The 25,880-nt window shown below is 36.5% G+C and overlaps 1 protein-coding gene across 1 annotated transcript in view; it reads right to left on the minus strand.

Moving 5' to 3' along the window:
• LRRIQ3 (leucine rich repeats and IQ motif containing 3) overlaps nucleotides 1–25,880 on the minus strand; it is a 194,614-nt gene that overhangs the window by 18,336 nt on the left and 150,398 nt on the right. Inside the window, exons 7-8 of the mRNA XM_034643783.1 lie at nucleotides 10,227–10,953; nucleotides 1,561–1,728 (exon numbers count right to left, since the gene is read on the minus strand). Coding sequence (XP_034499674.1) covers nucleotides 1,572–1,728; nucleotides 10,227–10,953 — 884 coding nt within the window. The 3' untranslated portion in view covers nucleotides 1,561–1,571. The remainder of the gene's footprint in view (nucleotides 1–1,560; nucleotides 1,729–10,226; nucleotides 10,954–25,880) is intronic.

Below are 25,880 nucleotides of genomic sequence, written 5' to 3' on the forward strand. Positions count from 1 at the left end.
AATAAATAAATTATATTGAAATATATCATACAAAATTCTATTTCTTGATGATATTTGTCTCTCCTCAAATCTTCATAAATAGGTGACAAATCCTCCTATAGCTCCATAAAGAAGACTTCTGCCTCAATTACTACACATTTACCTTTATTAAGTGCTTACTGTGTGGAAGGCATTGTGTAGCTTTATGTGTTTTTTTCTCAGTGAAGCATCATAATAATACTATATGACATGTATTATTCTTCTCATTAAATTCCCCAAAGAGATGTATTATATCCAGATATGGAATGGAAAACTAGGGTAGCATAGAGACTATCTAACTTGTTATAGGAACCTATATCTGTCATGCTTTTTACCACCTCATAGTATCTCCCTTTGTTCTTTTTGAAAGATAATTAGAAATACCAATGTGACTTACTCAATTAGTTATCTTCAAATGAACAGGAAAGTGAGAGCTGGTGCCATGGTATTAAAGAGACAGCTATTATTTTACCAAAATTAGGAAAACACTACAAGCATTTTTTTTAGCAGTCCAGCATAGAAGCACAACTGAATAACTGCTGCTATAAAATACTTAATTCTTGAAAATTTACCATAGACTAATAAAATTAGAGAATTTTAAAACAAACACTTAAGAACTTGCATATATAACTGATAGGTATTAAAGAGAGATTTTGAATGGCATTAGTTACATTGTATTAAGTGAGCATGTCATAATAATAGGCTGTTATTTTTCTAGATAAATGAAAAAAAACTACTGAAAATTAACTTACACTTTACAGAGGAATTTTATATCTTCTTTATAGCTCTATTTTTCTAATTTTATACCATATGATTAAACAGAATTAACATTAATATATATAGTATCTCTGTATACTTTATAATCACAATTACATAATTATGTGTCTTCTGTCTCTCTCTTTACTCTCTTCCCTCAAATGTATGCAAAAGGCAAATACATCAAAAGTAAAAATACAAAAATCTTAAAATCTCCAAGAAGCCAAAATGAATGTTTACTTTCCATTTTATATTTTACATTTTCTGAATTTTTAAAAGAGTATGAATCACTGATATAATGCTGAAACTTTTATTTTGAAATAAGAAATTCAGAAATTGTTTTAACAAAATAAACAGGAAATATAATTAAATATATGAAAGTAGGTAATGAAACCAATCAAAGTACACAGTGTCTTAACAAAAGTCAGCAGCTGGGGCAGAAATTACTATGCTAAGATTGCCAGAGAAACTGAAAATAGGATTTTTATCCTTGGGATATGAAACAATATAAATAATGTCTTTGCATTACTTCCTTCAGTTAATGAAATAAGTTTTAAATGTCCCTTGGACATCTGGAAATGTAAGGAAACTTTTGGGGGTGCCAAGTTAACTTGATTTAAATTAAATTATGATCAACAAGAGAAACACTTTAATTATTGTTTATATTTTAGAAGATTTATATACAAATCCATCTTGTTACATAGAGTATTTCTTCTTTCATAGTATTATTTCAAAATCTTTTAACTAAACATATTAGCCATAATTAAAAATGACCACAGATGTAACCTGGTATTGGTTCATTTTGTCACTCCTCTGGGAACTTGAAAGTCTAAATTCGTTTTCATAATTGCAACTTTTGTTTTAGCATCTTGAAATCTTTCACAAGCTTTTTGAAAGGCAATCATATCAATAACAAATTTTTCTTCACAGTGTTTTTTATATGTTTCTTGAGCCCTAAAAAGAAAAAAAGGAAAGTAATAGAATGAGATACTTTTAAATGACTAAAAGTGTAACAATCATTCAGATTGTTAATGATAAGTAGATGCTTTTAAAACAGACATACAGGGGCGCCTGGGTGGCACAGCGGTTAAGCGTCTGCCTTCGGCTCAGGGCGTGATCCTGGCGTTCTGGGATCGGAGCCCCACATCAGGCTCTTCCGCTATGAGCCTACTTTCCTCTCCCACTCCCCCTGCTTGTGTTCCCTCTCTCACTGGCTGTGTCTATCTCTGTCAAATAAATAAAATAAAATCTTAAAAAAAAAAAAACAGACATACAAAGGGGAAAAAATTAGAATTTCACTTACTGTATGGAATTTTATTGTATCAATAATATCCATAATTTATTTAATAATATTCATACTGGGCTAAGATTTCTATTGGCTGTAACAGAATGCTCATAAACCCTGGTTTGGATTCCCAAAGAGGCATCTAAACCAGGCTATGCTAAGATTTTCAGAATTCTGGGGGTGCCTGGGTAGTTCAGTCGGTTAAGTATCTGCATTTGGCTCAGGTCATTAACCCTGGGGGCCTGGGATGGAGCCCTGCATCAGTCTCCCTGTTTAGCAGGGAGTCTGCTTCTCTTTCTCTCCCTCTGCCCCTGCCCCTGCTTGCGTGTGCAGGCAGAGGGAGAAGGAGAAGCAGGCTCCCCGCTGAGCAAGGAGCCTGACTTGGGATTCCATCCCACAACCCTGGGATCATGACCTGAGCAGAAGGCAGACGCTTAACCAACTGAGTCACCCAGGCGTCCCTAAATAAAATATATATTAAAAAAAAAAAAAAAAAAAAAGATTTGCAGAACTTTTACTTAAGCCTCACTAAATCCAAGTTTCTTCTAGTATTCTGTTATGGCCTGAACTGTATCCCCACCTACAATCCCCAAATTCATGTTGAAGACCTAACCTCCAGTACCTTAGAATATTACTGTATTTGGAGATAGGGTCTTTAAGAGGTAATTAAGTTTAAATTATATCATACAGATGGCTCCTAATCCAATATGAGTGGTGTCCTTATAAGATGAGGAGACACTAAGGGTATGAACACATAGAACAATGGCCATGTTAGCACATAGAGAGAAGGCAGCCAGGGAAAAAGGCCTCAAACCCGAGAAACCAAATTTGACATACCTTGATCTTGGACTTTCAGCCTCCAAAACTGTGAGAAAATAAATTTATGTTGTTTAAACCACCCAGTCTGTGGTATTTTGTTATGGCAGCCCCAGCAAACTAATATGGACTCTAAGTTAGAGAAAGGTGAGAACCAGTTTACCCTGTCAAACCTAGAAAATGTCATGGGCCTTACAAGACTTCACTCATTCATCCTCATTCATTCAACAATTATGTATTATAATGCCCCTAGATGTTGGAACCATAAAAATAAATATGACATAACAATGAGGGGCTTATAGAAAGTAGAGAAATAATGAATATATAAATAAAATATTATAATGCCATAGTGAGAACACTATGTAACAATACAAGGAAGTATAATTAAAAAATTAGTAAATATTACCTGAAGAAGAGGGTAAGCCAAGACAAGAAAGACTTCAGATTTGAAATAATCCTTGAACTTAGTCTTAAAAGATGTATATTTTTCAGACAGAAAGTGGAAGGGAAAAACACTTTGTTCATGTATGTTTCTTTAAATAGCGTGAACAGCTAAAATAAAGGCAAAGATGACAGCATGGCTTGGCATGCTCTGAAAAGTGACAACACTCTAATTTCTGGGACAGTGAAACAGATAACTCCAGAGAAAAAGACTTGGAGCAGATAACAGAACCCCTAATTTGTATTTAGATATACTCAGAAATCTGGACTTGAGGAGCAGAAGAAAGGCCAAAGTCTAGAAAGTCTACAACTTACTGACTATATGACTTTGGACAAGTTATTTCAGTTCTCTTTACCTCATTTTCTTCATTTTTAAAAAGGGGAGAATCCAATTCATAGGGTTTAGTAAAAGACTAAATGAGTTAATACATTTAAAATCCTTAGAACAGTGCCTGACATTTAATAATTCCTTTTACTGGATGGATAATAGTGGTATTCATCAGGATAGGAAATATAGGACGAGCAGCCAGGTGAGGAGAAATATTGGAATTCTCTTTTGGTAATATTGTGTTTAAGGAGCCCGGCTGTCCATGCGGTAATGCTCAGGGAGTTGACTACGGCGAAGCAATGGCTTATGGATAAGAGAAAAGGTAGTAAAGCCATTCTGCTTGGGGTTGAGATGCAAGTCTGCAACTTACTGATTGTGCTATTTGAGACACATTATTTAAACTCTGTCTGAATCATTTTTTTCATCTTTAAGAAGGGACAATCTAATTCATAGGATTTAGTAAGGACTAAATAGCTAATACATTTAAAATCCTTAGAGGAATGCCGACATTTAATAATCACTCAATGAAAATTAGCTATAACTATTTTAAGTCTGGATCTCTGGCAAGTAGCTATACCTGGACATGTAGCAGAGTAGAAGTCATGGCAAAAGGGACTTCACACATGTAGTTAATAGTATTAACTAAGTCTAAGAAATGTATTAAAATAGTCCTACAGATAACAATTATAAACTGTGGACAAAATGTAAAACAAAACAAAACAAAGAACACAACAAAAAACAACAAAAACCCAAACTATTAAAAAGTATTAAAGAGTGAGAAATAACCATCTATTATGTTTATATATGCCAGGATCCAACAATTGGAAAATGAAATTAAGAAAGAATTCTATTTACTATAGCATCAAAAAAGCCCAAAAACAAATACTTAGATGTAAGTTTAACAAAAGAAATACAAGGCTTATCAGTGAAAATAATGAACTACTGATGAAAATTAAAGAAGATCTAAATTAATGGAAAGTTCTACCATTACAAAGATTGGGAGACAACGTTTTCAAGATGTTAATTGTCCCAAAATTTATCTATATATTCAGTGCAATCCCAATTAATATGCCAAGAGTCTTTTTGGTAGAAATTAACATTCAAATTTTCTTTTATATATAGAGAGGATTAAATGTAGATTAAGGTTTATTTTAAATATATTAAATTGAGGTATTTTGAATTTATTAAAATTTGAATTCTATGGGAATGCAAAGGTCTTAAATTATTAACCAAAGCAATCTTGGGAAAGGAAGAACAAAGTTAGAGTTTGTATTTTCCTATTGCTGTGTAACACATTACCATAAATGTACTGGCTTACAACAACCACCACCACTTTATTATTTCATAGTTTTCATGGGTCAAAACTCCAGGCACAGCAAGGATCAGCTGGGTTTACTGCTTTGGTTGTCACAAGGCTGAAATCAAGGTGTCAGCCAGGGCTTTGGTTCCTTTTTTCCCCCTAAGATTTATTTATTCACTCTAGAGAGAAAGCATGCACAGGGAGGAGCAGACAGGAACTTCAGCAGACTCCTCACTGAGCTGGGAGCCTGACACATGGCTCAATCTCAAGACCCAGAGATCATGACCTGAGCCAAAACCAAGAGTCAGTCGCTCAACTGACTGTGCCACCCAGGGGCCCTAGGGCTATGATTATCATCCAGGATGTGAGCTCCTCTTTCCCAGATTGTTGGTGGTTGTCAGAATTCATCTCTTTCTCACTCTTTCCACATAGCCCCTTCCATCTTCAAGTCAGCAATGTTGTATCAAATCCTCCTATTTTGAATTTCTCTGCCTTTCTTTTCTGTCGCTGCATGTAAAGGCTCATGTGATGCATTGGGCCCACCTGGATAAACCAGGATAATTTCTCTATTTTTAAGATCCATTAATTAGTACCCTTAATTACATGTTCAGAGTTCTTGTTGCCATGTACGTACTTTTGTAGGTAAGAGGAAAAAGAGTAAGCAACTGAGGAAGCAGCTAAAGTTGGAGGTCATACAGTTAATATTAGCGTAAACTTACAAGTTAGTGATCTCTTTTAGCCATTTTAACCTGAAAGCAAGACATAAAGATAGTTGGATTATTCCAAGGTAGGAATTGGGGTGGTTAGCATTGTGGAGGCAATGAAAGGAAAGGACTTCAGAGACACTGAGTGAGATGGAGAAGAGAATAACTGATATGAAGAACCCTGGAGGACACAGTAGAACTGAAAAGAAAATAAATATTTAAGGAAGTTTATTTGAGGCCTGAGCATCACAATATATTTGAATAACTCGTGGTGAAAAGAAAAGAAGAATTAAAAAGATAGAAGATACTATCCATAAACAAGTATACAAGGATTTAAAATTTAAGAGATAGGGCAGTTCCATGTGACGACGAGGACTTTACGTGTCTATGAAAATGAGTTTAAAGGTTGTTGAGATCCGAAAAATATTAGGCAATTGGGAGGGCTGATTTTATGAATTTGGAAGTTCACTGTGGTTACAGCTGAAATTGGAAGGAGAAAAGCTTTATAAATCAGGATATAAACACCACAGTGAATGAAGAGAATAGTCTAGGAGGTAAACTGATGACCAAACTAAGGACAAGTAGAAGATGACATAATTAGATAGAGGGCCTTATGGGCCAGATCTTCCATGCTCATTGATACTCTACTGCAAAATGGATACCCTGCTGATCTGCCCTAGGAACTTTCATCATTTTTTAAGAGTATGAACAAGAATATTTTGGAAAATTCATGACCAGCTTTTACCTGATACATATATTTTTCTCATTTCAAAGTTTCTTTTTTATTCTTTCTTAAATACCCTTGTGGGTAGTTTATCAACTTTCTAAACTAGAGCTTTATGGTTCCTCCTTTTCTCATTCTTCCTCATTCCACAGCAGGATCCAGAACTACATCCTCAGTAATGACTTCACTAGCTATTGAGATTCATCAGAATGCTTTTAAGTCAAGTGTTTGATACGTTAATGAAGAATCAACCCGGAGAAAAAGAACTGAAAAACTGCTGAGGTCTCTAGACAGACTTTACTTTTTTGACTCACTGTTCTTTTTTGCATATTGATACAAAATCTTTATTTGAAAACATTTATAATAAAACTCAGCAATGCCTTTTAGGGCATACTAGCTACATAGCCAGAAAACTGCCTTATTCCTGTGTGTTTTCGAGAATATGGATAATATCTTTGCAGCAGCTTCCAAGAGAAGATAATTCAGTTAAGATACATTAGGAAGCTCATTTGACTCTGTATCCTCTACAAATTAATGATGGCCAGACATTCAATTTGCTGTGATAAAACTAAGCTGATTGAATTTCTCTAACATTGATTTGCACTAGATTTTGTATTTTGATAAACTAGAATAGCTTTCATTCTCTTTTCCAAAATATATTTGTTATTTAGTTATAGAAAAATTATTTCCAAAAACCATACACACACACGCACACGTGCACACAGAGTATACATTAAGGAAAATGTTTTTAAATTTTGGAGGAGAAAGATATAAAATATTTTTCATACCTAAAAAGATATTATGTAAAGAAACTCAGTAAATAGTTTAAAAATTGTTTGTAACTAGGAAAAGGCAAATGCTCTCTTCTTACTATTTTATACTCTTTTCTAGTACAAACTACTTTTTAATGATAGCATTTAAAATTATAAATTATTTCTTTTATAACTCAAAGTTGTACCTTTTAATCCCCTTCACCTATTTCACCCATCCCCCCAATCCACTTCCCCCTCTGGCAATACAAAGATGAAAAGTACAACATCAGCAATATAGTCAATACTATTGTAATAATGTTGTATGGTGACAGATGGTAACTACTCTTACGGTGGTGAGCACTGAGTAACGCATAGCATTGTCAAATCATTATGTGGTATACCCAAAACTAATGTAATAATGTATGTAAAATATACCTCAGTAATAAATTTTTAAAAATGTAGATGAAAGCAGCATTATGGATCTCTAAATATTTCTAGGCAAGCCTTAAGCATATATATTTACATTGTTTGGATGGTTAAAATGTCACCAGGATAAAACTGTGACTGATAAGCTTCAATCTAATGTCAGACAAAATTGTGTGAAAGACTTTGAAAGAGTAAAAAACAATTACTGGCAATCCTGTATAGTACACCCTTCAGAGTTACCTATGTCTTTCAATCTCTTTGATCTATTTTACAACTCTATACAAGTTGAAGAAAACGATGAGTAATACAAATGATTCTTGTCTATAAAAGTATAAGTGAATTTTGTCTAATGGAGTTATAATTGATTATCACTGGTGGATAATGACTAAACTTATTTCGGCATTCCTGATCGCCTTTATATATACAAGCTCTTAGAATTGTCATTTAAACTGGCTGTAACATCTTACTGGTTCCTTAATGAGTTAAATAAAATCTTTGATGTGTTCATTTTATATTTGTATGAGTTACAGTTTATGTTCTAAAAAATATCCTTTGTAAAGAAGTTGTAGTATATATACAAAGGAATATTATTTAGCCATAAAAAGAAAAAGAATCATGCCATTTGAAACAACATGGAGGGATCTTGAAGGCGCTACACTAAGTGCAATAAGTCAGACAGACAAATATTATATGATCTCACCTATATGTGGAATCTAAACAAACAAACTGAACTCACAGATACAGAGAACAGATTGGTGCTTGCCTGAGGTAGGGGATAAGGAGTGGGAAAAACGGGTAGGAGGTCAAAAAGTACAAAGTTCCAGTGACAAAATAAGTAAGTCATGGGATGTAATGTATAGCAGAGGGACTATAGCTAATAACACTGTATTGCATTTTTAAAATTTGCTGAGATACTAAATCTTAAAAGTCCTCATCACAAGGAAAACAATTTTAATTATGTGTGGAGAAAGATGTTAACTAGACTTATTGTAATCATTTTGCCATATACACAACTATTAAAATATATATATTACATATAATATAACACATATATAATTCACCTGCTCCACAGGCTCTAGTACATGACTTAAATGGACTTATGTACAACCGTTACTAATTCAAAAACTTTGTCCTATTTTCCTCAATAAATAATTACTGAATAGACTTTGGAAACTAAGTAATGTACTAGATACTGAAATGGAAAGATAGACCAAACTATTTTATAAAGGACATTACAAGCTGACCTAATATAGGTCATCTTGCGATAACTGCTACAACTGAGATTTAAATCAAGGGCTATGGGAGAACAACCAAATGAAAGAGATTAATTCAGACTAGAAGAACAGTTGGGGAAAGGTAAGAAGTACAGGCACCATTTCAGTTGGGGATGAATTTTGTCAGTGGTTGTACAGTTCATATACTGCATGATGGGGGCAAATAGGGGACAAATAGAAATACAGTCACACTTAGCCAAGCCTCAGCCACCAGTGATGTGTCTCCCTGGAGAAATAAGTGCCTTATCCTTCCCATACAGGCACTACCCCCTCACCAATTTGCTCTAAATCTTTCTAATTTGCACAATAACAATAGAGGCTTGCGTTGCATAATAATATGTAGATAGCACTAACATTACAGGCTTGTAATACTCTTTAAACATGCCTATTTGAAGAAAAAGGAGATCGAACTAATAAGGCCACTGGAATAAAAAACTACAAATCTGGGTAGGGAATTGGGAATAATTCAGTCTGTATGGAGCAAACAGTGCTGTTAGGGGAAGAGGGAAGGGCTATAGCAGAAAATTCAGTGAGATGGGTCTAGATAAATTGGAACAAAGCATGATGTCTGAAACGCCACTCAGATTTTATTCTATGGACAACTGCAAAGCATCAATACACTTAAGTAGGAAGTGACATGATCAGAACTTAATTTAAAAGACAGTTGGGGGAGGGGGCGTCTGAGTGGCTCGCTCAGTTAAGACTCTGCCTTCAGCTCAGGTCATGATCTCATGGTCCTGGTCCTAGAGTCAAGCCCCTGGTCAGCCTCCCTGCTCAGCAGGGAATCTGCTTCTCCCTCTCCCTCTGCTACTCCCCCTGCTCCTGCACTCTCTTTCTCTCTCTCTCAAATAAATAAATAAAAATTTTTTAAAAAAAGACAGTTGAGGATTGGCTAGAGAACAGATTTGGGTTGAAGAAAGGATGTCTTGAGAATGGAGATGGAACTCTCAATTGGAAGCATAAAATGTGAATCTTAGAATGACTCTGAGAGTCTGCATTAGAATGGGAGAAGTGGGATTGAAAAGGATCAGCGTGAGACTCCTTCTAGAAGTAAAATGAATAAGGAAACCTATTAGATGTTGGCAATGAGAGAGACTCAGTTGTAAAAGACTGGTTTCTAGCCCTGGTCTAGAGGTTAAGGATGTTTGCCACTCACGGTAAGAACAGCCATTAATTAAGAAGCAGGTTTTGTTGGATGAGGGTGGGGGTGGGGTGAGATAGACAGTTGCTTTATTGTCTCATCTTTGGTAATATGTTAGAACATTTTTGTCTTTTTTTGTTGTGTCTATTTTTCAAAGAGAATGTTATAAACAAAGTACTATGTATTAGGTCTCAACACTTAGCATGCAATATTCACATGTAATTGACTTAAAAGTGTCTATAATATTAAAACTGTACCTACCTGATTTCCTTCATTTGTTTTAATAAATTCTTTTTATATTTTTCCATTTCTAGTCTTTGCTGAACAATTAGACTTTTCTCTTGTAAGACAGCTTGATTCTTCCTCAATCTGTCCATTTTAATAATTCCTTTGGACAAAAGAATGCGCTCATTACTTAAGTTTTGAATTAATAAACGGTCTTCAGCCTTTTGTTTTTTTTCTGTTAGAAACAGAGCTCTCCTCTCTCTAACTTTTTCAAGGTAATTGAATCTGTCCTGCCGAAGTTGTCGTAAACCATTCTGAATTGTCTCATTATCTTTTGCAATTAGTTTTTGTGCAGCATTTTTTTTCTTATTTAGGTTTCCTTGAACAGCTGAGCGAACTCTTTCTTGGGCACTTTGTGCAATGGTGATAGCTGCTATTATTTTTTTATGGCTTTCTTGCTTCTTTTGTTCTGAGTAATATTTATCAATATCCCAAAGTGTCTGGAGTTTTATGCCAGTTCTGTGTGCTGTAAAAAATTCTTTTCTTACATCACTCTTCAACAGCATGTCTTTTTTTTTAATTGCTGGTTTTTGATGAGTAGTAAGAAATGGCTGAACACATGTAGGAAAATAATCTTTTTTTTCTTTCAATAATGCAGCATACTTCAATGAATCTGAAGTACGTATGGGGAGTTTGAACACTGATATCCTAAAACTGGCATCCAATTCTTCATCCTCACTTTCATCTTTAGACTCCTTCAGACCTACATCACACGGAAGACAAATATAATACATTATACAAGTGCTTAGCACAGTGCATTTTCTGCCCCTATTGTGTTGAAAGCTACATTAATAAAGTTGACAAGAACCTGTTATTGACTTTATTAAGAAGCATTTTTCCCAACTGATGTTCTTTTTAAACTTGTGTTTTAATAGTGATTTTGGAGAGGGAAATCACTATTGAAACCATTTAACACAAAAATGCACTGATTCCTGTATTTCCTGCATTATCTCTCACAATCACTTAACTGGCATTGACTCAATAGCAGTATCTTATCTTATACTTAGTATTTAATCGTGCATATTATTTTTACATTTAGCTATTATTATCTCATATTTGCAAAGGGCTTTGTAATCCATTTTACCTTATTTGTCTTAACTGGTAGGAATTAATAGCTGCTGTCAAAATTGTTTTTTCTCTTAGTAGACACACAAATCCCTCAACTTCCTTTGCAATTATGTGTAGTGATGAGATTAAGTCCTCTTTAGTAAAGCGTGGACAGAAGTGATATGCGTCATTCTGGTCCAACACTATTAGGAAACGAATATGCCTTCTCTATATTTCTCTATATTTTCTTCTTCTGACTTACTAGACAGAGACAAGGACAAGGCCCTAGAAGATGGTGAATCCACAATGTGGAAGGATCCTGGCTCCCTGAATCGCTGCTTGAAAAACTATGTACTCACCAGGATTAATCAAACTTGGACTCTTACAGAAGCCAGAAATAAATGGCAATTACGTTTGAGTCAATATATATTTCTGTGTCTATTTGTTATTAAAGCCAACCGAACTAATACAATAACTTGAGTCACATCATTGTTCATCATATATTTATTTTCCGACAAACCTAGTTATGAATTTAGGATCAGTTTTAAAAAAAGTTATGCTTATTAATCTTAGGAAAAGATGTTTCCCATTTTTTACTAATTCCCTCTATGAAAATTACATCTCTACTAACTATAGTCTACTAAGATTTTATTTTTTTCTAATAGAAAATTATCTCCCAATTTCTTTTTCTGTTTCCAGACATTGTTCACTGCTATAAAATACATCTTCCTAAAACAGGATTCTAATCATATCATGCCTTCTACCAAAAGGGAAACAAAACCTTCACGGTTCTCCACTTACAGGATGAAGGATAATTCTGCTTTTAAGCCTAGGATCCTTTATCATAGGGAAAGAGCTTCATTTTTTTTTCCCCCTATACATACACAACATCTCCCCATCTTTGGGACTTTGCTTATATTATTTTGTGTTTTGTCCAGTATGTTGTTTTCCCTATCTATATATGTATTCAAATTCTATCCATTCTTTAAGGCCTCTTCACATGTCATCTTTCCTTTTTCTTTATATAAAGAATTGATATATTTTATTAACTCTGATATCAATCCCTTCCTCATAGAATTTATCACAATCTGGGGCGCCTGGGTGGCTCAGTCAGTTAAGCATCTGCCTTTGGCTCAGGTCATGGTCTCAGGGTCCTGGGATAAAACCCCACAGGCTCCCTGCTCAGTGGGGAGTCTGCTTCTCCCTCTGCCCTTCCCTCCCAACCCGTGATCTCTCCCTCCCTCAAATAAATAAAATCTTTAAAAAGAAACATTATCACAATCCATTTATATTAAAGCTCTCAGACATAGTAGTAAGCTAGATAAAAGCTCTTTTTAGTAGGATTCATGTTTTCTTTCATCCTCCATTCCTAGCTTTAGCCTAGCATTTTGCAGAGAGGAGGGTCTTTTGTTTTCGGCAGGGGGTGGGGTAGTGGAGTTAACTAAATAGTAGATGCCAATAAGTATACATGTTGGATGAATGAAAAGATGAATTAATCTTGTTGCTCAAGATTAAAACATCTTTTATAGTGGTAAAAGCCTAAAATTTGGAGACAGCTGGGCTGGATTTGAATCCTAGTTTTATCACTTACTATGTGGTCTAGGAAAGTTATTTAATTCTCTGGGCTTCAGTGTACTCACTGTAAGATGGATATAATAATATCCAATTTATAGGGTTCATACAGGATCAAATGACTAAACAAAATGTAAAATGCTGATGAAACTTGATATTTATGTATTAGAACAACACCTTATAATGAGTAAGAGCCACATGTTAGTTATTATTACTTTTTCATTATATTTTATATGGAAAACTTGGAACTTATCTCCTTAATTCCATCAATAGTATAGTTCAAATAGCCAGATAATCTAATAATGAGTGGGGAAAAAACAGCTAAGCACTTTTATTGTTCCCCCCAACATCCAATGTATAGTGAAGTACAGAATATACAGGAAGCCTTCTTTGTATGCTTATTTTGTTTCAAGACTTTATAATTAATCTCACTAGTTATTGTAAAAACAGAAGGCAACTGATGGAAGTGTTCTCATCTTTTTATAACCAAATTTATAAACCTATCTTCATGTTCATGCACTTTCATCTTCTCCCCTGATACAATAAAGGAAGGATCCCTTCCTTCAGCAGTGGTCAAATTTTTCGCATGTACTTTGGTCCCATCGGACTTGACTTTCACTTCTGCAATTATCTTAACATTCTCCTTTATCATTGCCTCTCTACTGGGTCATTCCCATCAAACCACCAATGCAAGCACTACCGCCTTCTCTTGATTCTCATTGCCCTCTAGCTACCATTACACTTTTCCCTGTTCAATTTTAGAATAAAAACTAGTGAAAGATTGTCTCCTTATGCTACCTCCGTTTCAACACCTTTTATATTTTTTCAACTCATTTATGGATCTTACCTCTACTGTTCCCACCCAAATTTTGAAACTCTTCCTACCAAAAGCTTTCATGGTGATAAATACAAAGAATACTTTTTTTCTGTTCTAATTTTTCTTAACTCTCAATAGTGCTTAACACAGTTAATTGTTTCTCCTTGAAATATTTTTTTTTCTTTCAAATTCTCTGATTTGCAGATTCACACTGAAGCTCTCTTGATATCTTAAAGATGAAGCTCCCTGATTTTTCTTCTGATTGCTCTTCTTTTTTCTGATTGCTCTTAATTTGCAGATTCTTCTTTGTCACCAAATCTCTGTAGTTCTTGAGCACTTGATACTAGGTCTCCTTCACATCTCCACCTCTCCCCTTAAATGAATCATACTCATGGCTTTTATCAGTCTCCGCACTGATAACTCTCATATTTATCATCTCCACTTGGAAGTCTTATACGTATATTTCAAAGTTAGTACATTCAATTTGCTACCAGAAACCAATTCCCTCTAAAATGAGCCCTATCTCAGCAAATGCCACCTACTAGTTTATTCTTCCCACATCAATTTTATCAATTAGTATGTACGCTTTACTTCAAAAATGTAGTTCAAATTAACTTATTTTTTTCTCCAATTCCCTCCATCAGCCTACTTCAGGCTTCTATTAATTCTTACTTTGACTAACTGCAACGGCTTAAGTAGTCTCTGTATTTCCCAACACACAACACACTTCATTGCCCACATAGTGATCAAGTCAGAGTGATCTCTTAAAACTGTGTCTTTAAAGGCCTGTGATTTACATATGACCTCATGACAAAATTCAAATTATTTGCTATAGCCTACAAAAACTTACATGCTTTCACACTTTTGTACTTATCCACTACAATCTACCAACTATTTCTAACCACATTTATAATGCTTAGTCAAGACATAGATGATTTGTGGATTAATTCCCAGGCACTATTTAGAGTGCCAGAACTATAAATGATAAAAAGAAGTTCAGTTTTTTTTTATTACAATTTTTCAAGTGAAAAGTTCAATTTGACTTAGATGGATAAACATGTGGGCATCACCTACTATGAGCTGGTCTTCAAAAAGTGAAAACAGTGCTGGCTCAAGAATCTTGTCTAAAAAAAAAAACAAACCCTTAAAGCCTAGTAGGGGAGGCAAATGGGTAAAGCAGATATCTTCAAAATACTGTAGCAAATGGTAAGGTAAAAGTATATGTATGCAGGAAGTGTCAGAAACATAGAAGAAAGACACTTTACCCTATCTGGGTTAGGGTAGGTGGTTGTCAGCAATACTGTCCTGGAGAAGGTAACAGCTGGGGTTATTTTTAAAAAGAGTCTTTATTTTATATTTATATTTATATTACTATAAGTCCACATTTTGGGTATATGAGAAAATGCAATGAATTTGCAAACGTTGTGGGCAAGAGAACAGGAAACATGGCATTCCTGGGATGGGGGGATCATAATCAAAGATACAGATGTGAAAAAAATATATGAAATTTGGTTTTATAAAATATACAGCTAGCAGCTATTATCAGCAGTTAGTTGCTACAGATGTCCAGCAAGCATGTAGATAAATGAGCTGAATCTAAATGCTGGAAGAGAGGGCAAATCTGGAGACAAATATTTGGAGCCAATAGTAGAGGTTTTTATAGGTAAAACTATAAGCATAGTCAAGAGATACAAGAGAACTAAGGATGAAACCTTGGGGCAATCAATTTAATACGTACATGCTAGGTAAGACAAACATTAAGCAGAAAAAAATCTGTGGCTATAGCGTCATGATATGTAAGCTTATAAAGAAATGTATATGTAAAAGAGACTTGGCATATGTATACACCCAGTTTGCCATGGAAAGTCCCCGTTTTGCCTACTGTCCTGGTAAAGTTTATTAACAGCAGCTGCTTTCAGTCTCAGAAGTGATCCAGGTTGGAAGGTAAATTATACGGTCACCTTAGCTATAGGGACATTGCCCAATTACGGACAAGTAGGAGAGTAACACTGTGTTGTCTGCATTGTTTTCAGTTACATTAATATCTTAGTACAATGCCCAGGACTTCATAGATATACAGTAAATGATTTTGTTAAAACACAGGTTACCAGATCCTCAAGGTTCTATGAAAGTTGAGACCATGCTTGTTTTGTTCACTACTTTATACTAAGTACTTAGAAGAATGTCTGGTGCATGACAGGCTTTCAAAATAAATATGTGTCTAATGAATATTTTTTCTACAGAGAGCTAGGCCAATTCAGGGATACTCTTCAGTTTCGGTGGCGGACTGATGATTTTAAATTGATGCTTTCCTCTCATCTTCTGCACCCTCACTTTCTGTATTCCCCACATCTATGGTTATTCCCTTTAAAAAACTTACACTTCAAATATAACAGTCACAACTTCCAAACAGGACTTAGATACTTCTATTTCTTATCTTTGGTTCATGCTATTCCCACTTATTTGAAAGGCCTCATTTGCATCACCATCTATAAAAAGATTATTCATCTCGAATAACATAAATACTGTCATTTATTGAATGCTTACCATGTGGTAGCCTCTAGGGTTACTTCTTTACATATATATTTATCATTTATTTTGATATTGATAACCCTGTAAAGCAGATGGTATTGAACACTAATCATAATGATATAGCTAATACACACTGTTTGCTATATGTCACATTGTTCCACATCCTTTAAATAAATGATCGCATTTAGTTTCCTCAACAATCTTATGAGCTAAGTATTGTACTATTTTTATCCCCATTTTTCAGATAAAGAAACTGAAGCTTAGGGGCGCTGGGTGGCACAGCGGTTGGGCGTCTGCCTTCGGCTCAGGGCGTGATCCCGGCGTTATGGGATTGAGCCCCACATCCAGGCTCTTCTGCTATGAGCCTGCTTCTTCCTCTCCCACTTCCCCTGCTTGTGTTCCCTCTCTCGCTGGCTCTCTATCTCTGTCAAATAAATAAATAAAATCTTTAAAAAAAAAAAAAAGAAACAGAAGCTTAAAGAAATAGCCAATATGTTGGAGTAAGATCCTTTAACATATGGCTAACATCTGGAAAAAAATGAAACAAAACAAGAAAACTACAACTATCTGAGGACTCTGGAGAATAAACAAAACAAATAAATAATGATAATTATTTAAAATATTAATACCCTTATAACAGAATCCAGAGTATACAACAAAACATTTGTAATGCCCACAATATAATCCAAAACACGTAAAATGAATGAAAATTATATCATGAAGGATATCACTTCATGTAAAATACAGAAATCATGCAACCATATAAGCCATTTAGACTCATCCTTTCTGTATTTTATGCGAAGTGGTACAATATTAAGTAGATTGTGCAAAGTTAAGGATTTATATTAAAATCCCTACAGAAAATAAACATATAATGCAGAGGTTCAACTAAGAATTCAAAGGATAAACTAAAAGGGGTCACACAAAATTTGAATAAACAAGAAGACAGGAAAAAATAAACAGAGGAACAAAAAACTAAGGAGAGAAAACAAATAATAAAATGCTACTGATCTAGTAGGGTTAATGTCCTGTTCAGAAGAGACACAAAAGAGCTCACTTTCTGCATCTCTCCATGCACATACCCACTGAAAAAAGGTCACGTGAACACATAGAAGATGGCTGCCATCTACAAGCTAGAAAGAAGGGTCTCACCAGAAAGTGACTATGCTGGCACCCTGATCCTGGACTTCCAGCCTCCAGAACTGAGAATATAAATTTCTGTTTAAGTCACTCAGTGTGCAGTATTTTGTTATGGAAGCCTGAGCAGGCTAATACAAAAAAAAAAAAAAAAAAAAAAAAAAAAAAAAAAAAAAAAAAAAAGGAGTACCCCCTCTTCTGAATTTCTAAGCACCATTCCTTGGCTGGAATGTGGTGGCACACCAGTATGATGTTAATGAATAATGGGAGTGCTCAGTGACATTGATCACTCTAGTGGGGGATGGAGTTGGTACAGCCTCTAGGCTCCTTTTGGCATAAATTTCAACTAGAGACTTCGGAGTTCAAGTGGGGTCTGACATATAATTCTGCAGTCATAGCAACAGAGAGGGGCTTAGGAGCTATTCTATCACTTGAAAAACACACTTAGGCAGTGAGTTACCTTGTGGGGTACTGTTTACCATTGACAAGAGGCTCATGAAATAGGTGCTTAAAAAGCATGGCATATAGCCCCAAGTGCCCCCAACCTGGGGTGGGAACTCCCAAAGCCTGGTATACATATATCAGATACTTCAATCCATTTTTGGTTGATAAACATTTTTAATGATATTCTGCTTAAGCAGCACAGTGGATGCTCTTCTGTAACTTTAGAATTTCATCAGTATTTTAAAATATAGAATGATATAAATATTCAATTAGATTGAGTCCATTCACATTTTCACACACACACACACACACACACACACACACACACACACACACATTATATTTGTCAATGAAAGATATGGGGAAAATTCACGCACCCAATCGTTCAACTATTGGAAATGTCTGAATGACTATAAAAATTGTTTTATGTGTTTGGGGCTCGTGGGTGGCTCAGTCAGTTAAGCATCTAACTCTTGGTTTTGGCTCAGGTTATGATTTCAGGGTCCTGTGATCTAGCTCCAGGATGGGTTCCACGCCCAGCCCGGAGTCTGCTGGAGATTATTTTTTCTTTTTCTCTCCCCCTGCTCCTCCCCCACTCTCTCTCTTTCCCTCAAAATAAATAAATAAATCCTTAAAAATTGTTTTATATTTTATCAGTCTACCTAACTTACTTGTTACTGGAGATTATGAAGGCTTAAAAAACATTATCATTAAAACTTGGTGTATTAGTTACCTATTGCTACTTAAAAAATTTACTCTAAAACAGATGGACTGTAAAACAATTAACATTTATTACTTTACAATTTCTTTGGGTTAAAAATTCAAGAGTAGCCTAGCTGGTGATTGTGGCTCAGAGTTTCCCAATAATGTCACAGTAAAGATGTCAAAAAGGGTTGCAGTAGTCCAAAGCCCAACTGGAGTCAGAAGACTCCATTCCAAGATGGCTCATTCACATGACTATTCAGAGGTCTATGTTCCTTAATGCCTATTGGCAGAAGGCCTCAGTTCCTTGCCCTGTTGGCCTTTCAGAAGAACTGCTTGGACTTCCCCCAGACCAAGTAATCTGCCAGAAAGAGCCCAGAGCAGGGCTCATATCTTTTATGATAGTCTTGTGAGACACACACCATTTCTTTTGCCATATTGTATTCATTATATGTAAATCAGTAAGTCCACCCCACAAGGAGAGAACTAGGTTCCACTTTTTTAAGGAAAGTGTGCAAAGGATTTGTGAATATATTTTACAATCATTGCATCTGATATAAAGATTTTACGTTCATGAAAATCAAGCTCAAGTTCATCAAACAGTTGTAAAGACATCATTTCAAAGTTTTATATAAATTCAATATTTGGTATCTTATTTAATAATTCATATCCTATTATTATCCCTATAATAATATAAATGGAATTACATATTTTCTCCAGATTACAAACTTTCTTTTTTTAACCCAGTACACTTTAAAATTATTATTATTATTCTTATTGTGATTATAGATTTCTGCCATGACTGGAAACATTTGGAAGCACTGTCTTATAGCAGTGGGTTAAAACCCATTAATATATCCAAACTGAAAACCAGATTTCCAGAGCACTCACTGGAACAGGACAGATACTCGGAGCTTGGGAGTGCGCACAAACCACACTGAAATAGAGCTCGGGAGCATGCGGGAACCGGGGGAGGCTGGTGGTGTTAGAAGCACAAAGGACACAGATGTGCTACGCTGGAAGTGAGGGCTGGGAGAGTGGCTGTGGGGTGCACAACCCGGGACGCTGCAGGGTTTTTAGCAGCACTGACAGAAACAAAGTTAAAGTGGCCAAGAGAGCTCAGTGGAGAGCGGACTGAGATCTCTCTCTTCTGAGACAGAGGCTAGGATACAGCCACTGCTGCTCTGACTCTCAGAAGAGTCACAGAAAACCACCAGGGAAAGCCGCCAGAAAACAAAAGCCCAGAAATACCAGCTCACATTGTACCCATCCCCATCCCCCCTTGCAGGGGACAGGGCGACTCTACCCAAACAGGGTTGACTGAGTATCAGCGCATCAGGCCCCTCCCCCAGAAAGCAGGCTGAATAATCAAGAAGCCTACATCCCTAAGGTTCCTATAAAACAAGTGCACACTGCCTGGGTCCTGGTCAATAATTTGGGCTCTGGGCATCCCCGCAACCTCTCCTCATCAGAATGATGAGGAGGAGAAACCCACCCAGCAAAGAAAAGATAATGAGTCTGTGGCCTCTGCCACAAAACTGATGGAGGTGGATATAACCAAATTGTCAGAAATGGAGTTCAGAGAAACAGTGGTTAAGATGATATATAGGCTTGAAAAAAATACTAACGAAAATATTAACGAGAGTATAGAATCTCTAAGGGCGGAAATGAGAGCGAATCTGACAGAAATTAAAAATGCTATGAATCAAATGCAGTCTAAACTAGATGCTCTGACGGCCATGGTAAATGAGGCAGAACGAATTAGTGAATTGGAGGATGGGATGGTAGAAGAGAAAGCTAAAACAGAAACTTGGCTCAAAAAATTCCAATCTCAAGGATGTAGATTACGGGAGATTACTGACTCAATGAAACATTCCAATGTCAGAATCATCGGCATCCCTGAGGGGATGGAGAAAGAGAGAGGTCTAGAAGAGATATTTGAACAAAAAGTAGCTGAGAAGTTCCCTAATCTGGCAAAGGAAACAAGCATTCCCGTCCAAGAGGCAGAGAAGACCCCTCCCAAGGTCAATGAGAACAGACCTACAACACGTCATGTCATAGTGCAATTCGCAAATATTAGATCCAAGGATACAGTATTGAGAGAGTCCAGGGGGAAGAAAATCCTTACGTACAGAGGGAAAAATATCAGAATAACGTCAGACCTGTCTACAGAGACCTGGCAGGCTAGGAAGGGTTGGCAGAATATTTTCAAAGCTCTATCTGAGAAGAACATGCAGCGAAGGACCCTTTATCCAGCAAGGCTGTCCTTCAGAATAGATGGAGAGAAAAGGACCTTCCAGGATCAGTAGAAACTGAAGGAATTCGTAACCACCAAACCAGCCCTACAAGAGATATTAAGGGGGGTTCTATAAAAGTAAAAAGGCCCCAAGAGTGATACAGAACAGAAATTTACAACCTATAGAAACAAAGACTTCACAGGCAACATGACATCATTAAAATCATATCTCTCAATAATCAGTCTCAATGTAAATGGCCTAAATGCTCCCATAAAATGCCACAGGGTTGCAGATTGGATAAAAAGACATGACCCATCCATTTGCTGTCTACAAGAGACTCATTTTGAACCTAAAGATACATCCAGACTGAAAGTAAAGGGATGGAATACCATCTTTCATGCCAATGGACCTCAAAAGAAAGCTGGGGTAGCAATTCTCATATCAGACAGATTACATTTTCAACTAAAGACTGCAGTTAGAGATACAGAAGGACACTATATTATTCTTAAAGGATGTATCCAACAAGTGGATATGACAATTATAAATATCTATGCCCCCAACAGGAGAGCAGCTAGATACACAAGCCAACTCTTAACTAGAATAAAGAGACATATAGATAATAATACGTTAATAGTAGGGAACCTCAACACTCCACTCTCAGCAATAGACAGATCACCTAAGCAGAAAATCAACAAAGAAACAAGAGCTTTGAATGATATACTGGACCAGATGGACCTCATAGATATATACAGAACACTACACTCCAGAACAACAGAATACTCATTCCTTTCGAATGCACATGGAACTTTCTCCAGAAGAGACCATATACTGGGTCACAAAACAGGTCTCAACCGATACCAAGACTGAAATTATTCCCTGCATATTCTCAGACCACAATGCTATGAAACTGGATCTCAATCACAAGGAAAAATTTGGAAGAAACTCAAACACTTGGAAACTAAGAACCATCCTGCTCAAGAATGATTGGGTAAACCGGGAAATTAAAAATCAGTTTAAACAATTTTTGGAGAACAATGAGAATGAAAACACATCGGCCCAAAACCTATGGGACACTGCAAAGGTGGTTCTAAGGGGAAAATACATAGCCATCCAGCCTCACTCAAAAGAATAGAAAAATCTAAAATGCAGTTTTTATAATCTCACCTCAAGAAGCTGGAGCTGAGGGGCGCCTGGGTGGCACAGTAGTTAAGCATCTGCCTTCAGCTCAGGGCGTGATCCCAGCGTTCTGGGATCGAGCCNTCTGCCTTCGGCTCAGGGCGTGATCCCAGCGTTATGGGATCGAGCCCCACATCAGGCTCTTCTGCTGTGAGCCTGCTTCTTCCTCTCCCACTCCCCCTGTTTGTGTTCCCTCTCTCGCTGGTTGTCTCTATCTCTGTAGAATAAATAAATAAAATCTTTAAAAAAAAAAAAAAAGAAGCTGGAGCTGAAACAGAAGAACAGGCCTAACCCACGCACCACAAGTTAGGTGATCAAGATTAGAGCACAGATCAATGAATTAGAAACCAGGAGCACAGTAGAGCAGATCAACAGAACTAGAAGCCGGTTCTTTGAAAGAATAAATAAGATCGATAAGCCACTGGCCAGACTTATTCAAAAGAATAGAGAAAGGACCCAAATTAATAAAATTTTGAATGGAAGGGGAGAGATCACAACCAACACCAATGAAATAAGAAGGATCATTAGAAACTTTTACCAACAGCTTTATGCCAATAAATTAAACAACCTGGAAGAAATGGATGCCTTCCTGGAAACCTACAAACTACCAAGACTGAAACAGGAAGAAACTGATTTTTTAAACAGACTGATTAATTATGAAGAGATTGAAGCAGTGTTCAAAAACCTCCCCAAAAACAAGAGTCCAGGGCTTGACGGATTCTCCGGGGAATTCTACCAAACATTCAAAGAAGAAATAATACCTATTCTCCTGAAGCTGTTTCAAAAAATAGAAACAGAAGGAAAGCTACCAAACTCATTCTATGAGGCTAATATTACCTTGATCCCCAAACCAGGCAAAGACCCCATCAAAAAGGAGAATTACAGACCAATATCCCTGATGAATATGAATGCCAAAATTCTCAACAGGATCCTAGCTAATAGGATCCAACAGTACATTAAAAGAATTATCCATTATGACCAAGTGGGATTCATCCCAGAGATGCAAGGGTGTTTCAACATTCACAAATCGATCAGTGTGATAGATCCTATCAACAGGAAAAGAGTCAAGAACCATATGATCTTCTCAATTGATGCAGAAAAAGCATTTGACAAAATACAGCATCCTTTCCTGATTAAAACCCTTCAGAGTGTAGGGATAGAGAGTACATTCGTCGGGGCGCCTGGGTGGCACAGCAGTTAAGCGTCTGCCTTTGGCTCAGGGCGTGATCCCAGCGTTATGGGATCGAGCCCCACATCAGGCTCCTCTGCTATGAGCCTGCTTCTTCCTCTTCCCCTCCCCTGCTTGTGTGCCTTCTCTCGCTGGTTGTCTCTATCTCTGTCAATTAAATAAATAAAATCTTAAAAAAAAAAGAGGGTACATTCGTCAATTTCATAAACACCATCTATGAAAAGCCTACAGCGAATATAATTCTCAATGGGGAAAAGGTGAAAGCCTTTTCCTTAAGATNAGCTGGAAGCCTTTCCCTTAAGATCAGGAACACGACAAGGATGCCCACTCTCACCATTATTATTCAACATAGTACTAGAAGTCCTTGCAACAGCAATCAGACAGCAAAAGGGATAAAAGGTATCCAAATTGGCAACAAAGAAGTCAAACTGTCTCTCTTCACAGATGACATGATACTCTATATAGAAACCCAAAAGATTCCACCCCCAAACTGCTAGAACTTACAGAGCAATTCAGTAATGTGGCAGGATACAAAATCAATGCTCAGATATCAGTTGCATTTCTATACACAAACAATGAGACTGAAGAAAGAGAAATTAGGGAATCGATTCAATCTACAATAGCACCAAAAATCCTACAATATCTCAGAATTAATTTAACCAGAGAGGTAAAGGATCTGTATTCTAGAAACTACAGATCACTCTTGAAAGACATTGAAGAAGACACCAAAAAAATGGAAAAATATTCCATGCTCATGGATTGGAAGAATAAGCATAGTTAAAATGTCCATGCTACCCAGAGCAATCTACACTTTCAATGCCATCCCGATCAAAATACCAATGACGTTTTTCAAAGAACTGGAACAAACAGCCCTTAAATTTGTGTGGAACCAGAAAAGGCCCTGAATTTCCAAGAATTGTTGAAAAGGAAAAACAAAGCTGGGGGAATCACATTGCCGGATTTCAAGCTGTACTACAAAGCTGTGATTACAAAGACAGCATGGTACTGGCACAAAAACAGACACATAGACTAATGGAATAGAATAGAGAACCCAGAAATGGACCCTTGGCTCTTTGGGCAACTAATCTTTGACAAGGCAGGAAAAAACAACCAGTGGAAAAAAGACAGTCTCTTCAATAAATGGTGCTGGGAAAATTGGACAGTCAAATGCAAAAGAATGAAACTTGAGCACTCTTTCACACCATACACAAAGATAAACTCCAAATGGATGAAAGACCTCGATGTGAGATAGGAATCCATCAAAATCCTAGAGAAGAACATAGGCTGCAACCTCTTTGACATCGGCCACAGCAACTTTTTTCATGACACATCTCCAAAGGCAAGAGAAACAAAAGAAAAAAAATGAACTTGTGGGACTTCATCAAGATAAAAAGCTTCTGCACAGCCAAGGAAATGGTCAAAAAACTAAGAGGCAGCCCACGGAATGGGAGAAGATATTTGAAAATGACACTATAGATAAAAGACTGGTATCCAAGATCTACAAAGAACTGCTCAAACTCAATACACGTGAAACAAATAATCAAGTCAAAAAATGGGCAGAAGATATGAACAGACACTTTTCCAATGATGACATACAAATGGCTAACAGACATATGAAAAAATGTTCAAAATCATTAGCCATCAGGGAAATTCAAACCAAAACCACCTTGAGATACCACCTTACGCCAGTTAGAATGGCAAAAATGGACAAGGCAGGAAACAACAAATGTTGGAGAGGATGTGGAGAAAGGGTATCCCTCTTACATTGTTGGTTGGAATGCAAGTTGGTGCAGCCACTTTGGAAAACAGTGTGGAGGTCCCTTATAAAGTTAAAAACTGAGCTACCCTATGATCCAGCCATTACACTACTGGGTATTTACCCCAAAGATACAGACGCAGTGAAGAGAAGGGCCATATGCACCCCAATGTTCATAGGAGCATTGTCCACAATAGCTAAATTGTGGAAGGAGCCGAGATGCCCTTCAACAGATGACTGGATTAAGAAGATGTGGTCCATATATACAATGAAATATTACTCAGCCATCAGAAAGAACTATTACACAACATTTGCAGCAACATGGACAGGCCTGGAGGAGATTATGCTAAGCGAAATTAGTCAAGCAGAGAAAGGCAATTATCTTATGGTTTCACTCATTTATGGAACATAAGAAATAGGAAGATCAGTAGGAGAAGGAAGGGAAGAATGAAGGCGGGTAAACAGAAGAGGGAATGAACCATGGGAGACTGTGGACTCTGGGAAACAAACTGAGGGCTTCAGAAGGGAAGGGGGTGGGGGATTGGGATAGGCCGGTGATGGGTATTAAGGAGGGCACATATTGCATGGTGCACTGGGTGTTATACGCAAATAATGAATCATGGAATATTGCATCAAAAACTGGGGATGTACTGTATGGTGACTAATATAACAAAATAAAAATTATAAAAAAAAAACAAGAAAACCCATTTATAGAATTTATAGAGAAATTTGTTTTTGCTGTAGCTGCCCACCTTAACACCTTGGGTAAATTTTAGTTTTTGGAGAATACGGAATATGACTTATATATCCTTGTGTCTGTCCTCTACTACAGCTAGCATAATGTTTTGCATTTTTGGCATTCAATTTTAAAAATTAAACTATTTATTAAATATTAATATTTATACTCAAAACGAATTTAATTTATTAAAGACTTATTTATTTGAGAAAGAGAGAGAGCGTACACATGGGGGAGAGGGATAGAGGAGAGGGAACGAGAATCTAAGCTGCCTTCGTGTTGAGC

This window comes from Ailuropoda melanoleuca, chromosome 2, assembly GCF_002007445.2.
Source record: "Ailuropoda melanoleuca isolate Jingjing chromosome 2, ASM200744v2, whole genome shotgun sequence".
Classification (NCBI taxonomy): Eukaryota; Metazoa; Chordata; class Mammalia; order Carnivora; family Ursidae; genus Ailuropoda; species Ailuropoda melanoleuca.